Source organism: Catharus ustulatus, chromosome 3 (assembly GCF_009819885.2).
Source record: "Catharus ustulatus isolate bCatUst1 chromosome 3, bCatUst1.pri.v2, whole genome shotgun sequence".
NCBI lineage: Eukaryota > Metazoa > Chordata > Aves > Passeriformes > Turdidae > Catharus > Catharus ustulatus.
In genome coordinates this window covers 11,646,970-11,661,237 of record NC_046223.1, presented here as the reverse complement: position 1 = coordinate 11,661,237, position 14,268 = coordinate 11,646,970, and the positions used below count along the sequence as shown (strand labels likewise).

At 38.7% G+C, this 14,268-nt stretch overlaps 1 protein-coding gene across 3 annotated transcripts in view; it reads right to left on the bottom strand.

Moving 5' to 3' along the window:
- LOC116993576 (WD repeat containing planar cell polarity effector) overlaps window positions 1–14,268 on the bottom strand; it is a 157,939-nt gene that overhangs the window by 74,804 nt on the left and 68,867 nt on the right. For 2 of the 3 annotated variants that reach the window (XM_033054358.1, XM_033054359.2), the window contains exons 10-11: window positions 11,001–11,192; window positions 1,093–1,702 (exon numbers count right to left, since the gene is read on the bottom strand). In XM_033054358.1, coding sequence (XP_032910249.1) covers window positions 1,093–1,702; window positions 11,001–11,192 — 802 coding nt within the window. The remainder of the gene's footprint in view (window positions 1–1,092; window positions 1,703–11,000; window positions 11,193–14,268) is intronic. The other variant, XM_033054360.1, reaches the window with a different exon arrangement.

Here is a 14,268-nt window from a genome sequence, read left to right as displayed (position 1 = left end):
ATTTTGAGTCTTTTGGTATGTTGTTTGGTTTTGGTTTGTTTGTTTTTAGTTTTTGGTTTTTTTTTTAATATAAAAAAGGCTTCTTTCTAATCTCAATAGCTTTATACAAAAGAATCATTAAAAACTCCCATAAAGATCCACAGAAGTAATCCTGTTTTCTTGGACCAACAATGGGCAAAATGCTGAAATTTTCCAGGATGGCTGTCTGCCCTGCTGAAACATTGCCTTGGGAGTCAGAGGGTTTAAGCATGATTGTTTTTTTAGCTCTCACAATGGGCTTGCATCACTGTAACTTGCCTTACTTGAATGAAATGAATACAGTTCTCGCTGATGAGCCACTGCAGGGGTTTTATTCTTAGTTCAGCCACTGTGTAACTCTTGGAGAGCCCTTTAGCTTTTCTTTACTGCTTCTTGTTTTTCTACTTGTAAAAGGAAGTTAGTTGTGGTTTTACTCTTTGAAAGTCTCTTCTCACCTAAAATGAGAAGTGCTATACAAATTCTAAAATTAGCATTATTACTTCTTTTATTCACAACTCCTTGCAAATTAATTGAGAGACCAAACTTCTCTGAAGGTTATGAAAATCATTCTTCTTCTCTGGAAAGCCTTCAAAGGAAAACAAAGGTGCAACTTCATGTACTAAAGCCAGGAAAAACAAAATACTGGACAAACATAAATCATACTTGCAAAAAAAAAATTTGGTAAAGAAAATAGTATTATTATTCTACTATTACATATAGTTTATTTTAACTTACAGGATTATTACTACAAAATTAATACAATTATTAAGGGTCTATACTACAGATTAAATTAATTTTCCAGAGGAAAAATTGTTATGCTTTATTAAAGTAGTGAGGAACATTATGGAATGCTGATCAGACAGCAGATGAGGGTCCTATTCTATGAATAGGAAAAGAAAGGTATGAAGTTATTGTGGAATATAAAGAACTCCTTGGTATCTTCAGATATCATTGGAACTATTTGCTTATAAGGCTATGGCCTCATACACCTAAAATTAGGGTGTTCCAAACCTTTGTGGGATACAGATGTTTCTTTGACAGTTCAAGGTTCAACAGATGTGATTAGTAACTTACCAAGTTTAAACTGAAGCACTCCCAAGGGTCCTTTATCCAATCTAACCAACAAAAGATCATGAATATCCATGCTGTCAGGACTTGGAAACGCACCTGGAGAAGCAGCCCACTGGATCTGGATGAGGCTGGTGGACACCTCACAGTGTTTACTGAATTGCAGAGTTGCCTCAGGTGAATAGTCCTGTGCCAAGAGCTGAATTTTAATTGGGGACAGTGCCGTGTCAAAAAGCTGCAGCTCCCCTTGAGAGCTGCCAACCACCAGCATGGCTCCAGAGGGGTGGTAGGTTATGACAGCAGGGAGCAGCTCTGCTTGGCCCAGCAGAGTCACTTGGCTGTAGGCTTCGTACAGAACCACTGAGGAGTCCTCACAGCCCAGCACCAGTTTGTCTTCTGTGCCATCCCTGCAGCAGCTGATGGCCCTGGATGGCAGGGAGATCCTGGTGACAGTGGCACACTGGATTCTATTCCTGCCACACTTGTAGACACAGCTGTCAGCCATGGGCTCCTTGGCTGCAGACACCGAGTGCTCCACTGTCAGCACCTGCTGGGGCTGGAGAGAGCTGAACCTGGCATCCAGGGGGTCCCACTCCGTGCGGATGTAACTCAGCACCTGGCAAAAATCCACAGCCTTTTGGTACTCGTTTGTAGGATTTACTCTTAAAAATACACTGCTGCAAATGTGCTTTCCTATAGGTCAGTCACAAACAGGCATTCTCGAAATGGAGCTCTGAAATCTACTCTTTTAACATTTAAAAGGTTAAACTATTTGATTAAAAAAACTCTGCAATAGAGTTTGGGCCATATTTCCTTGTCTGGACCTAGGTAACAGGTTAGCAGAACAGAAGATAAAAGAAGGGGTGGTACTAACAGTGATGGTAAGAGAAGAAAGGACTGATGTAAAAGAATAACTAATTATTCACAAGTGACCTGGGGTAAAAATCCCAAAATTACTAGAAAAATCTATAGTAAGTTACTCTGAGCCTCGAGCATAGAGGATTTTTGATCATTTGCTTTGGGCCATGGTAACAGAAAATATTACACTGTAGTGGTAGAAACAATGGCATGTTAAAACAGCACCTACCACACATTGCCAAATGAGTAGGTGGTAGATGTTCTTCAGTGCCATACAGTTTTAGATGCAGAAAAAATGAATTTGTGATAGTAGAAAAGTGGGGACCATTACAGGGTACTTGAAAGTTAAATGAGCAGGAGGAAGAACACAAAAGTAGAATGTGATAAAAAGACAGCAGCTGGCAAAGAGCAAGAATCTCTAGTGTGGAAACATGGGAGTACCCTTAAGAGGTGGAAGCAGCAGTGGAGACTAGTGAAGGTTTATGTACTATGATAAATGGGTTTGAATGAGAGGTGCTGCACAGGATTTGAGCAGGAAAACTGTGGGAGAAAAATCTGCTGCAAATAGGTTACAGATGAGCTTATAAAAAGCCATTTAATAAAAAATAGAGAGAAAACCCATGGCTCTAGAACAGTGAGAGTAGTGGAAGTCAGTCAGAAACTTGCTGGTGTTTTTTCACGCAGAAATAATGAGTGAAAGGAAAATGTGAAACTGAGCCAAATCCTGCCCTCATGTATACCCACAGCAATCTCCATATTGTAAATTAAAGCTGCTGACCTGCCACAACTTTTGGAAGCCCCTTGAGTCCACGTTGTATGAAAACACAGAAGGGAGTAAAAAATGTGATTAAAAGGCAGAGAGAAGATGAGGAAGGAAATCTAGAAATTTCAGGGTGAAAACAGAAAGGCGCACATAATGTAAGAGCAATTTAAATTTGATTTCCACAGATCACCAGACCAACTGAATATGCAATTTAGCCTGTCATCCTCTAAAGGAGAATAAGAAATTCAGATTTTTTTTTTTGCATACCACCCATTATTTCTAAAGTAACTGATAAATTTATAAACAAGGTTTTTGGGACCTTGATCAGACTGATTAGGATGTTTTGTTCTGACAGTTTATTTATTTTGTCAGCAAAAGGGTTTCTCACTCGAAAGAAAAAAAGGATTATTGCAATTCTCTGGCTGAAAATCAGATGACAAGTAATAAAAAAATCTTTTACATGAGTAGCTAGGGACGTGCAAAGAACCACTTAATACCAAAGCACGTGATGCAGACACCAATGCATCCAACCTGTGAAAACCACATTAACCAATCTCAACAGAGATCCATGAAAATATGTATCAAAGAGGAAATAAAAAATTGCATTACTTTTATAGTCTGAAAAACATTTTCGCACCTCAATCATTCCCTCACTAATGGCTAAGCTTCTGCAGCTAGTCATTTTATGCCCACAACACCTTGCAGTGGCTACTGTGCAGATGTTGGAACTGCTGAAGTGTGTTTATTAGGGTGTTAAATTGTGTGGCAAGGAAACTACTAAAAGAGGTTATTGTGGATGAAGGATTACTGTGACCACAGAGTTCTCTAACCCCAAATAAAGACAAAGTGAAGCGTTTCTGTTTGTTCTGCGGTTTTCCCTAGGAGTATGCATAGGGACCCAGGTAGCTCTCTTTCAAATGTGTGAAACAGAAATCTTGCTCAAGCAAGTCTTCAAAGCTTCCATAACTTCAGTGAAATGAGCCTTGAGGCTCACTGGGACTCACATTTCTGTCTTCCTGTGGCAAGTTTCAATGTACTGCATTATTCTGCTACATATTTTCACTCCAAACCAGTACTTTTCTCTGGACAACACTTCAAGAGCTCCAAGAAAGTCATGAAGATCCACACAATAATCAGGCCTATGAGAGATGAGAGCCTGAAAGCACTATTAAATTCTGAAGAGAGACTGACCATGAAGGTTAAGGCAATAGAGAAGAAAATATGTGAAACATGGATTTTACAACTCCATAGGAGTGACTGCAGGAAAACAGAAAAATAAATGTTGCCATATGATAGCTTGAGAGTCAGCAAGTAAATTGTACCCAATTCATCATTTTGTCCTGCCTTCTTAGAGGAAAAGTAAGACAAAATTATGATCACTACCTTGAATTTCAAAGGAAGTAAAATCTTCCATTTTGAAGACTAATCTAATGAGGTTTGAGATGAGAAGCATCCCTAGCTTCACATAGTTTTGAGGGCAAATCCTTGAAATGAAGTCTAGGATAGGCCTGGTTACTGCATATAACACAATTCTAAAGTTCCTGCAAGGAAAGAAACTCTTTGTTGCCTTTCAGAAGATAAGGTTTGGCATAATGTTTAAACACGTAAGGCTTAAAGGAAACCTTTCTAGACACTGTTGTTCAAATTCTGGCCAAAACCAAGAGAAACATTTCTCCTCAGATTGGAACAGATAAGCTGCTTCTCATGCATCAGTGGCCTCATGTGCCGAGAAGCCAAGAGACCTCTTTGTTCTGCGTTCCAGTTCTGCTGAATGTATCTGGTATCCAGCATTCTGAAGGGGAAAAATGAACATTCTCTTTCATCTGAGAGGGAAGATTTGGGTTTCTCTGTTAGAAATTAGTTTTATTATTCATTCTTCATGCCACTAGCTGGAAAACAAAAGCAGAGACACACAACTACAGAAATGTTAATAATGCTAAGATAATGCTTCTGAAAGATAAGAAGTCCAATAATCAAAACTTCTTTTTTCCCAAGAAGATGGTATTCTGCCAATTGTTTTTCTGTCTGGCAAGTAGACACATGGTAGTAAATGTAGTGCATATAGTGCTTCAGCTTTCCATTTAACGGAATCCACTGAGATTCCTTCCTGATGAGCAGCAGTTCTCTGAAACCCTAAAAGGTGACATTAAAACATTTAACAAAACATTTGCTTATGGAATGGGAAAGCAAAAGCTGGAGGAGTTTCCTCAGAAATTAGTAGAACAAGTGTCAGATTTGTGGAGGAGGGAACAGGGTAGTGGATCTGAAAAGACAAAGCTGTAGTATGACAAGGCAGGGTGTACAGTTCATTCAATGTTAAATACTTGCCATAAATCTTGGACTAAGCACTTAGCCTTGGATTTCAAGAAAAGACTTCTGAAAGTATTTTGCATGAAGTAAAATCAATTATTTTCCTTAAAATAAATACATTAATTAAAAAATTTAAAAGTTTCATGACATGAATGACAAAAAATATAGTACATGCATTTAAATACTGTCCATATAATTAATACATATTTCCTTTATTAATATAGCAGTCATGCACCACTACTGCACATTTACATTGTTTTCCCTTTGCAGTACTGCCCTGGACTCTGCCTCAGTTCATCAGCAGGATGAGGGATGCTAAACATGCCAGGTTTCCAAATCCTAGAGCCAGGAATCATAACAATCCAAATAAAGGAATCTGTTAATCTTTGTAAGTAAGAGGCCTGCTATGCTATTTAAAACACTCTCTTTCATTTTATGTTTTGAGATAAATAATAGTGCTAGCTTGTGTGGGCAGTATCATTTTTCTCAGTGAAAATCTTTGAACACTTAAATTGAAGTATTTTGCATAGAGTGCTGAGAAAGGATAAAGTCCACATTGCAAAACAAGTAAGAGTTCTAACCAGTAATTTTTAAGCAGAAAATTGGCTTACCAGGCAGATGAAAAAAAGAAAACAAAAGAAACAGAGAAATTAGCTTGTTGTGACTGAATTGTGCGTCTTTCAGATGAGAAAAAAAATGCTTGATTTATTTTATGGATGTTAAAAAAGTGCTTATTTAATTTCACACAGTGAGGTTCCAAATAGCAACAAACATTTTAATTAGAAATGTAAAGTGGGAAGTGTGGTGCACGCCAGAGTAAAATAGTGAAGTTGAAAGGAAAAAAACCCCGATTTTAAAACATTTCTAAATAAAAATGAAAGGCTCCTACTCTAGGTTACTTATTTGACCTAATTGTATCTACAGACCTACATGCAATCTTATTATTTAGATCTCTAACAAACACTTACTCTTATTTTCTTTCAAAATTTATCATAATCATCTTTATCCTGTATTATTAATTGAACTTCTAACCCAATGCGACACTGAGGATTTCACATTCTTTGCTGTATGTGTGTGAGAGATATTTCAGCCACTTAGACACACAGGGTAGATGTTTTTCTGAGCACTCCAGTAACTGTAGGACAGCTCCCACAGACAAGATCTGCTGTGCTTATTTCACGAATCCGAGGCACAATGTGCAGTAACTATTGAAAATAACTATTAAATATTATCTCTTGGGAGAAAGAAAAATAATATTCTCTCTCAGGGAAATTATTTTTTCCACAAGGTTGAAGTATAATTTCAGCCATTCCCACTAGCACTAAATGGAGTGAAAATAAGAATAGTGAAGACAAATGCAAAGTGCTACAGTAACTGAGCCCTGGCATCAGCACCTTCTGTTAATTTGTGTTTGCAGAATAAAGTTCATGTTGATTTTAACATGACTTTCTCTCAAAGCATTTAATCCAAAGATGATTTCACATCAGATTCTATTATTCATAGTAAATTGTCTGAAATAATTTCTGGAAGCTTCCTCTTCTGGTTTTGAAATCAAAACGCCAGCATTATCTCCACAGGGAGACAATTTAAATAACATTTTTTGATCATTGGTACTTGAAGGTTAAAAAACCCAACAAACCCCAAACAAAATAAACCACACAAACCCGCAATAATTAAATAAATAAATGAATTAGAGAATGGTGAGTTTACTGGAGGAAACCCATGCTCACAGGAAAGCAGACAAAGGTCCAACAGACAAGGACTCCTGCAGCAACATGCATTGCACACCGAAGTAAGGGCACATGCTACAGAGAAAAGCACTTTTATTTCTTCAAGGGACAATTCTTCACCAAATCTCACAGCATTCAACACAGTAAACACTGATCTTAGAAAAGAAAATCAGTAAAATAAGTCAAGATTTGCAAGGAAAAAATTATTTCTGTTTGTAGAAGAATAGTGGTTACCTGTAGCCTAAATAGTAGTAAATGCTAAAACATAAAGCAATGTGGCAAAATTAAAATCAATTTTCTAGTGTGTTTAAAAAGTAAAATGTGTTTCCTTCCCTAAATAGAAAAGCTGCTGAAGTACACAATATCCCAAACACTCCACGTGCAGTGTGAATCATCCCAACACAGAACGTGTAGTTACAGGTGATGATCATGATGAGGGCTTGAGTTGTCTCATCCCAGAGCTATTCCTGTCCTTATTCTAATAAGCACTCTTCTGGTGGGCAGCCAAGATCACTCAGAAAATTCTTCCAGGCAAGAAGCAGTACCATGTAAGTATCCATTTGCCTTTGCTTTGCCCCAGCAGCAGGATTGGCCGCAGCTGGTGGTTTCTCTGGGTCAGCGTTGAGATGATGGCTGTGGGGAGCACCCACTCATTTCCTTGGGCTTGGTTTCATAAACCCAACATGCCAAACACCTCTTTAGGGTCTTGTTATTCAGCAATTTCTGTTTTTCTCCTAATTCTAGATAATAATGCTATTTCATCCAACTGATACTACTATTTTCAAGTAAAATGTTGGTGGTATTACTTTACTACACTTCTTTCTGATAAATGCTGTAAACTAAGTTCATGCTTCTCATTCTTCTTGTATTCAGAATAATCTTTCACTGGGAGTAAATTAATATTACTGGACTAATATTATAAATATGGATTTACTTTCACAAATAACAATGGCATGTCCAGTTTTTATTTCAAATCTATACCTGAGGAATACTACAAAGGGCAAGGGATTAGAGGCAAAGAAAGGTAAATAAGCATGATTACAGAACTCCTGTATTTTTGTGGTATCTGACCTGTTTACAATCTGTCTAGAAATGCTCACTATGCTTTTTTTCACATACAAGCTATGAAATGTCCTTCAGAAGTTAAAGGTGTTAAGTTAAAGTCCCCTCCAAGACTGTAGGAGAAAAATGCACCTCAGTTAAATGCAGACTGGGGGTTGATGCTAATTCAAGGGCTTTTGGGTTATGACATTCTCCCATCCATGCACAGGAATTTAATCCCTGCCCATAAGGAACTCTAGAAAAACCAAACAAAAAACCTCAAGCAAACACCACCATGGATGACTAATCATGGACATGTAGGCTAAGTGTACAGGCAGAGTGACATGAGCCTTCCTGAGCATCCAGGAGCTGAGTACATTGAACAGCCTAACTGACAACCAGCAAGACAGTTTGTTACTCATATATGACTGATTTTTCCATAGCCCTGCCATAGTGCTTGGTACGTTATTGATAAATAGAGGAAAATAAAATTCCTCTGAGGATCTAAGAATTAAAATAGAAAAGTACAGGCAAGGAATCAGAAAGGGGAAAACAACTGAACAGTCAAATTTGGCAGTGCTGCTTTTAAAAAGAAGTTTCTTACATTTCTGTTACAATATGGGCCAAATTAAAATTATGACTTTAAGCTTAAAGCCTCAGAGAATGTTTATTATCGCTATTCTGTAAAGCACTAGTGATGTGCTTGGGGTTATACTAGAGTTTAAACCAGAAAAGGATAAAACAAGGTATACTGAAAGACGTCAGGGAATGCTGTGATTTGGAAACCTCCCAAAAACATATTATAAACCAAAATGTAACAGAGAGCTTTAAACTGATAGGGTAGTTCTGTTAATTTCTTAAAAGGAAAGAGTCTCTAAAAACCATCTCAGGAAACAGAGACTGCAAACTGCTATGGTGGCATTAGGGAGATTTCTGGAAGACATGGGAAAGAATAAAATAGGCACAGGAAAGTTGCTCTCAGAACCTGGACATACAGAAGTCATGGCACAAAATAAGGTCTGAAATGTTAGGAGGATGAAGTTTCACAATAACTGGCAAGAGCTGGAAAAGCTTATAAAGAACAGTCTCACATTTTAGCTCCCAGAGTAATTTTTTCTATGTGATTTGGCATAGCTGCAGGGGGAATGGAGAACTGCAGGTGTAGATCAGGCAGAGGAGAGAGATGAGTCAAAGATGACCGCAAGTGGAGAGAGGTCAATTGAAAAGAAGTAAAGAAGGCAGAGCTGGAGGTAATTTAAACTTCAATTCTACAGTGACTAATGACAGAAATAAGAAGAGAAAAGCTGTCTCAGCTACCTTTTCTCTTCACTTTCAATAGGTAGAAAATCCCAAGGGAAAAGAATCTCACTTAAATGAATATTAGTTATCAAAGTAATAGTTCCAAGACATTAAAACATTTACATCTTCCCTAATTAAAGAGAGGAAGATGCTGTTTGTAAGAGTAGCTTATTCCTAAGTGTTACTTAGGGGTTTTCCCTACAGGGAAATAGTCTGCAATAGCTAATCCAGAACAGCTATTCCACAGCTGATCCTCGAGTTTGTGCTCTTCTCCCACAGTCAGTGCCTTTTTAGTCTATATTAGAAGAGGGTAAAGATGAGCTGAAAATAAAATTCCAAATACAGAAGCATCTATACAAGATGTTAGTCCAGAAAAGCTTTTAAATTTTAAATTCAGGCTCTGGATCTTTCAGAATGCCGACATAGCTCCAGTTTATATTTCTACCTAACAAAACCAATTGGATTCAAATATTCTTAAATAGATGAGACAAAAATTAAGTAACATTAATGAAAATATCTGCTTATAAATGTCAGCTAAGCAGGTGTTAGGAGGAGGGTCAGCTTGTAGGTTTGTCCTAACTCATAGCTTACATTCCCACCTATAGATGGGGAGTTTTACCTTTTCCTTTGAGAAAAATATCAGTCCCTGATTTGACCAATACCCATAACAAAAATTTAACCATCACCCGGGCATAGCTAATATTTTATGAAAAACACTTGAAAGAGATGTAAATTGCCTATCAGTTAACATTGCAGACAATGTAAAATACAGTAAATTCACGAATACAAGCCGCACTGAGTATAAGCCGCATCTCTGGGTGTTGGCAAATATTTTGGTTTTTGTCCATAAATAAGCCGCACCCGAGTATAAGCCGCTCTGTCGTTCGCAGCGGGGACCCGCGTGCAACAAAGTTGCCAAATAGTAACAGAACGGCGGCAGGGCGGGGTTTACTGGCTCGGCTCGGGCTGTGCAGGCTCGGCCCGCTAGGGGCTGCTGACGGGGCCAGGAAGCCCAGCCCGGCGCTGCCGCTCGGCGGGGCCACTGTGCTCGGTCACCACGGCCCAGCGCTGCCCTGTGGTGGCAGGCAGGGACGGAGCCCACCCCACTCCCGCAGCGGCGGGCGGGGACAGAGCCCCCCGCCGCCTCCCCGAGCCGCGGCAGCGGCGGCCCGGGTCCCTCCCCTCCTCTCCGGGCCACGGCAGGGGCGGCCCGGGTCCCTCCCCTCCTCCCTGAGCCGCGGCAATGGCGGCACGGGGCCCCCCCCGTCTCTTCCCGGGGCTGTGGCAGAGAAGGGAAGGAAAGACCTCTCTCTCCTCTCTCCCCGCCCCCCGTGCTGCCTGCAGGCAGCCAGGCTCCACCCGCGGTGCAACAGAGTAGCGATTTGTAACAATCGCAAAATGCCGACTTTGCAGCAGCTCGGGTTGGCACTCTGGCAGGCACTTCTGAGGTTGTAAATGTCAAAAAATTATTCACATATTAGCCGCTCCTGATTATTAGCCGCATTTCCGGTTTAGGAGCAAAATCTTAGTCAAATTGGTGCGGCTTGTATTAGTGAAATTACTGTAATTGCATCAGACATACATGCAACAGTTACAATTGCTAATTCATATTACAGTTTTCTAATGAAACTCTGACATTTCTATATTTAGTTTCAGCAGCACCAAAGCTATTTCATGATAAGGACCTAATTTCCTGGCTACATTTCTCAGGTTGACAGTTTTGATATGAAAATAGTAAACACAGTAAATATGGTGCTCTGTTAAATAACAAACCTTTGTTTTTACTAGTAGAATAATCGTCTTATGTTTTAATCATATCTGTTCTTTATATCTGCTTGAATACATTTAAGCTGAATAGCTCTTTCTTCAGCAAATTTGAAAAAATCATGTAAGAAGACAGTTCATCACTTTACCTCCAATTTGCCATGTGCACAGCCTAATAGCAATAGGTTGGCTCTGTCCCTCTGACAGGAAATAGGAGACCAAGGCCATCCTCCATCACTAGTTGCTGACCACCAGCAAATGACCAGATCTTGCATACAGTTTATTGCCAGGTGACGTTTCATCCTTCTACCTTCTGGTCCAAGTATATCAACATAAGAAATCTGATGGAAGAAAAAAATGCAGGAAATATTGGAGGTGATAAAATAGCATGGTAGGAGCAAATGGGAGCATTTACTTTGGATGTGTGAGAAAGAATGTATATATACACAGAGTGCTGCGTACATATATCTTCATAGAGGCTGTCTGTAAACGTGAAAAATATCTTCTCAGACAGAAAGACATGCTCACTCTTTTGTCTGTGGGGAGGGGATTGGGATGGAAAGGAATATGAGTTAAGAAGGAATTTACTGCAATGACTCCAATCAATACCAAGATGTACAGTCATGGTTGCTTGACAGCATCGACCTCCACACAGGATTTAAGCTTAGCCATATTAAATGACAAGTTCTGCAAAGCTGACCACGGAGCTAAGGCTAGTGTTTAGGACATAATCAAATATTAAATATATTCTACAGTATTTGAGCAAACATATATCTTTCTTCTTCCTCCCCAAATTAAGAAATTTAAACACAAACATCCGCTTTGCAAAAGAACATATACTTTTCTGCATAATGTGGATGAGCTACAGCATCATGCGTAAAGTTTATGCAGCTCTGGAGAATTGTGCCTCTTTCTCAGGAAGGATTCGTGGAATTTATTATTCAAACTCTGTTATTTGGAGCATGGTTATTTGAAAACATGAGCAGTGCACCATCTGGGTGACACATGCCAAGGAAATATAGATTGCACCGCATTTCTGCTTAAGGAATTAATGGAAGGTTGATAGCTAGGGGAAAAAAAACCTATCTTGCCATTGCTGGTCAGCAATAATCGAACCACTTTCTGGGGATTAAGCGCATGGCTAAGCCTACTGGACCAGACACTAGCAAAGGGCAGGGGGTCTTCTTATCAGAGAAATGCTTCTGGAGCCAGTCTCACTACATGACAGATTGCTTTCATATTCCTGTCTGCAAGGCAACAAAGGCTGGCAGTAATGCGATAATGCCAGAGTGCAATGGGTGTTAAGAACCCGTTGCATTTATGTATTGTATTTAGTAAATAATCAGGCTCATCCAAATTGTGATCTCAGCTCTCAACCAAGGCCATTAAAATCAAGGTTAATGCTTTAATAATCCTTTGCTGTTTTTTTATATGGTCAAAAAGAACCCTTTTCTATTTGCATGGTCATAATATTATTGACCTCTTCATCCCATGAATACACATAAAAAGGAACTGAAATCAAAGTAATTACCAATGTTGTTCTCTCATGGTAAACATTTAACTCCTTGTTCTGTCTCCCTCAGTAAATTGAAATGGATTAAAAAAACACAGACAGGAAAAACTTGAAAAAAGTCAATAGTTTTAGAATATCCTGTGTTTTACTAGTCAAAATATTTTAACAGGTAAAGATAAAATATACACAACAGTTAGGAGGTAGCTGCTACTTGAATTAGAATAGTTAATTTGGTGACAGCACATTGATTAGGCTGGAAAAGCACAAATACTTCAACAAGTATTAATTAGTCCTGTATACTAGTGCTAACTGTTCATAATAATCACCAACATGTCATAACAGCCACAAATCTCTGTTGACCTTTATGTCTTGCATTAGATATGTCACTGTCAAATATGGACTCATGTCACTGAGAAAAGGCAAAAAATAATAGTTGGTTTTCTATTTTGCTGGTCTCCAAGACTGTAGTGATTCATACAATAAGTCTTCCTTTATTGTTTCAAAGTGCAAACAAAATTCAAGGTGGTATCAGTTAGAAAGGCAGAGTATAGGGAAATTCATTCATTCATTTAGGTACTCATTGCATAAAAAACCTGAACTTTAGGATAAATATCAAGCTCTGAGAAGGAAAGCATGGTTGACTTGTTCTTATTACTGACAGAATTCTGGCAGTCTAGCACTGCTGCCAATTTTTCCCACCACCAGCCTGGACATTGAACAATGTGAGGTTGCTTATCATTACAATGATAATATGACAAATTTAATTATATCATTACAAACACTTTCTTCATTTTAGAAATGGGACTGTAAACCCAAATACTACATTTGAGTATAAATACTCAAGACTACGCCAAAATTCAGAGGCAGAAATGAAGGTTACAATCAAATTTCCTGAATCTTGGCTCCAGATTTTAATCCCGTGTTAGTTCTATACCAGTGCACGCCACCTTTCTCATTCAATTTCTCTTGAACAAAACCCTTTTTTACCCTAAAAAAAAATCAAAATATTGTTACATATTGTTACATACTATTGCAAGTTTGCACAGTTGCAATTGAGGACCATCTTATTTTTCTACTGAGACTGACACCAGTGCTATGTCTGTGATCTTTCAGCTTTTGAAGTTTCACCAAAATCAGCCATGAAGAACTCTAAATCAATGCAGAGAGCTGACACAATATTATTGCTGAAGTGAATAATACCTTCTGCAGTCTCACACTGGTGCAATTCTGAAGATAATAAAAATTACATTAAGCTGCCTAACTAGCAAGCCTCACATAAAAGAATATTCAATTAAAAAATGCAAATGTCTTTTTTTTTGGCTGGTGGAGAAATATTCCATAGTGATTCCCACTGATTTCAAGAGAAAGAGAAGTTAATATTGAGCATGGAGGTGTTTTGAGAAGCTCAGCTGTGTCAGCAAAGAACTGAACTTAACAACCCTATTAAGGAGTGCAGCAGATATTTCTGGTTTTTCTAAACATTAAGTCAGGAGCTGTGGCCCTCACACTTCAATGACAAAGGCAGCTCAACCACAGCTTCTTCGTTAAACTTTGGTGCTATTAAGAAAAAAGCCCCACCACACACCATGCTTGCTCCCAAAGCGCAGCCTCAATGAGTGCCACAGGCCAGGCACAAGGCACAGCATTTTAAAGTAAACTTATGTATCAGCTCAGTTCCCAGTGAACAGTGAACTGTCTCAAATCCACGTTATAGAGGTTGGATCAATCTTGCAAACACAAGCCATTGCTGAAAAGAGGCCCTGAACTGAAACAGCCTGGAAAATGTATTAGATATTAATCCTAGCAGAAAGTATTTCTACCAAGCAAGTTAAAACACATTACGGTAAAACTTAAATTAAACATGTCCTTAAAAACTTACGTTGCTGGTGCAAGCTCCCTTATGT